The sequence below is a fragment of the Tachysurus vachellii genome, chromosome 6 (assembly GCF_030014155.1).
Source record: "Tachysurus vachellii isolate PV-2020 chromosome 6, HZAU_Pvac_v1, whole genome shotgun sequence".
NCBI lineage: Eukaryota > Metazoa > Chordata > Actinopteri > Siluriformes > Bagridae > Tachysurus > Tachysurus vachellii.
Window position 1 is genome coordinate 1168101 of NC_083465.1, and position 2500 is coordinate 1170600.

Genomic DNA, 2500 nt, shown 5'->3' on the forward strand with positions numbered 1-2500 from the left:
TCATTTGTACACCTGTGTACATCTGACAAATATGTGTGTGTAAATAAAAATAGTACAGTTAAGCTATTTGTGTGTGTGTGAGTGTGTGTATGAATTTACATTAGTTGACCTTCAGGCGTCCTGAGGATTTGTGTGGTCAGATTTGATCTGTCCCACTTTACAAAACAATTCAGAATTTTCTGGAAGCAGAGTTTTCTTCCAGCCCCAGAGTTAATACTTAATACAGATTTCATTAGGGGGCGGGGCCTTTCTCTGGAGAACATCACTGATTGGTCAGAAGTCTTTTTCACAGAATGACCGACTCCAACCTGCCATTTAACAAAGATCTTACATTACAACTAACACACACACACACACACAGTTGGATGCAGATGTACAGTTTAGATACTGTTTGTGTGTGTGTTTGTGTGTTTGTCTATGTATGATGTGTGTCCCTTCAGTGTATTGTGGAGCTTTCCATTTGTATCATAATGTGATGACAGGGTTATAATTGAGACTTGTGTGTGAGTGTGTGTGTGTGTGTGTGCGGTGTTGGTGGTGGTTAGGGGGCGATGTTATCAAACCTAGTTTATAAGTGACTAGCACTGTGTAGCTAAAACTATGAGATTATCCATTGTGTGTGTGTGTGTGTGTGTGTGTGTGTGTGTGTGTGTGTGTGTGTGTGTGCGGTCATGATTTCAAGGTGAACTCAGGACTGCACCTCAGTAACAGCTAGTGCCCTCTCCCTGTCTGTCTCTCCCTGTCTCACACTCTGTCTCACTCTCCCTGTCTGTCTCTCTCTTTCTCACTCTCCCTGTCTCACTCTCCTTGTCTCACTCTCTCTTTCTCACTCTCCCTGTCTCACTCTCCCTGTCTGTCTCTCCCTGTCTCACTCTCATTGTCTCACACTCTGCTCTGTCTCACTCTCCCGGTCTGTCTCTCTCTTTCTCACTCTCCCTGTCTCACTCTCCCTGTCTCACTCTCCCTGTCTGTCTCTCTCTTTCTCACTCTCCCTGTCTGTCTCTCCCTGTCTCACTCTCCTTGTCTCACACTCTGTCTCACTCTCCTTGTCTCACACTCTGTCTCACTCTCCCGGTCTGTCTCTCTCTTTCTCACTCTCCCTGTCTCACTCTCCCTGTCTGTCTCTCTCTTTCTCACTCTCCCTGTCTCACTCTCCCTGTCTCACTCTCCCTGTCTCACTCTCCCTGTCTCACACTCTGTCTCACACGCTGTCTCACACTCCCTGTCTCTCTCCCTGTCTCTCTCCCTGTCTCACACTCCCTGTCTCTCTCCCTGTCTCTCTCCCTGTCTGTCTCTCCCTGTCTCACACTCCCTGTCTCTCTCCCTGTTTCACACTCTGTCCCACTCTCCCTGTCTGTCAGTATTAGTTTATTGCTGTGATTGTACAAGGTAATGCTTAAAGACTTTACAAAACTATTTCTGTCTGTCCTCACTGTGTGTGTGTGTGTGTGTGTGTGTGTGTTAGGGTCAGACGGTGTCTCTAGCTCCGGTTGCTCGGATGGAGGAGGCTTTGTATCAGTATCACCCTCTCCAAATTGAGACCTATGGCCCTGCGGTGCCTGAACTGGAGCAGCTGTCCAGACTGGGGTGAGCTCAATCCCAGTAATAGTGATGTAACACTTTATTCCACAGGGATTGATTCTGATTCTTTAGGACGTGATTCACTGCATCGTGATACAATTTGATACCAAATGATTAGTTCAGTAGTTAGTGACACTCCCAGTTCAGTTAATAATGACATCATTATTACAGTGTGAACGACAGATAAACAACTGGTTCTTAATCAGACAAATAGACCACATTTCTCATGATGCATGCAGGACATGTACTGACAGTTCTGTCACATTTGCAGTTTCATGCTACACTTCAGCTCACAGTTTAGCCGCACGCACACACACACACACACACACACACACACACACACACACACACACACACACACACAGCCATACCCTCATCAGCCCTTCTGATGTGGAGCAGAGAGCAAACAGGCAGATCCTCTTCTCTTTTCTTCCATTATTCTCATGTACAGATAGACTCTTTTGAACTGTGTGTGTGTGTGTGTGTGTGAGGGACAGAGAGAGAGACACACACACACACACGGGGTATTTTAGAAGTGCTGTTTGTCTTGGTTAGGGATTGAGCTGACAGAGAGAGAGTGTGTGTGTGTGTGTGTTGGTCAGAGTGACAGCAGAGTCAGTGGTGATTTATGTTGGACTAGAGTGTGTTCTCTCTCTCTCTCTCTCTCTCTCTCTCTCTCTCTGTGTGTCTAACACACACACACACACACGCACACAGGAAGGTTGGGCTGGGTGCGTTATTAAAGACAGCTGTGTTTTGTGTGTTTGTGGTTTTGCATTGTGTTGTGAGGCTCTGAAACAACCACGAGGTTCATATTCAGAATACTTGAGTTTTTTGGATGAATAACGTCCTGTTTGAGGATGAATAGGAAAAGAAAGGAAAGAGAAGGTAGAGAATAAAAAAGAAAGAAAAAAAATTA

General features: G+C 45.6%; 1 protein-coding gene across 1 annotated transcript in view; it reads left to right on the plus strand.

Annotated features, from left to right (window-relative positions):
- mnat1 (MNAT1 component of CDK activating kinase) overlaps positions 1-2500 on the plus strand; it is a 10162-nt gene that overhangs the window by 5399 nt on the left and 2263 nt on the right. Inside the window, exon 7 of the mRNA XM_060871648.1 lies at positions 1466-1587. Within this exon, the coding sequence (XP_060727631.1) occupies positions 1466-1587 (122 nt within the window). The remainder of the gene's footprint in view (positions 1-1465; positions 1588-2500) is intronic.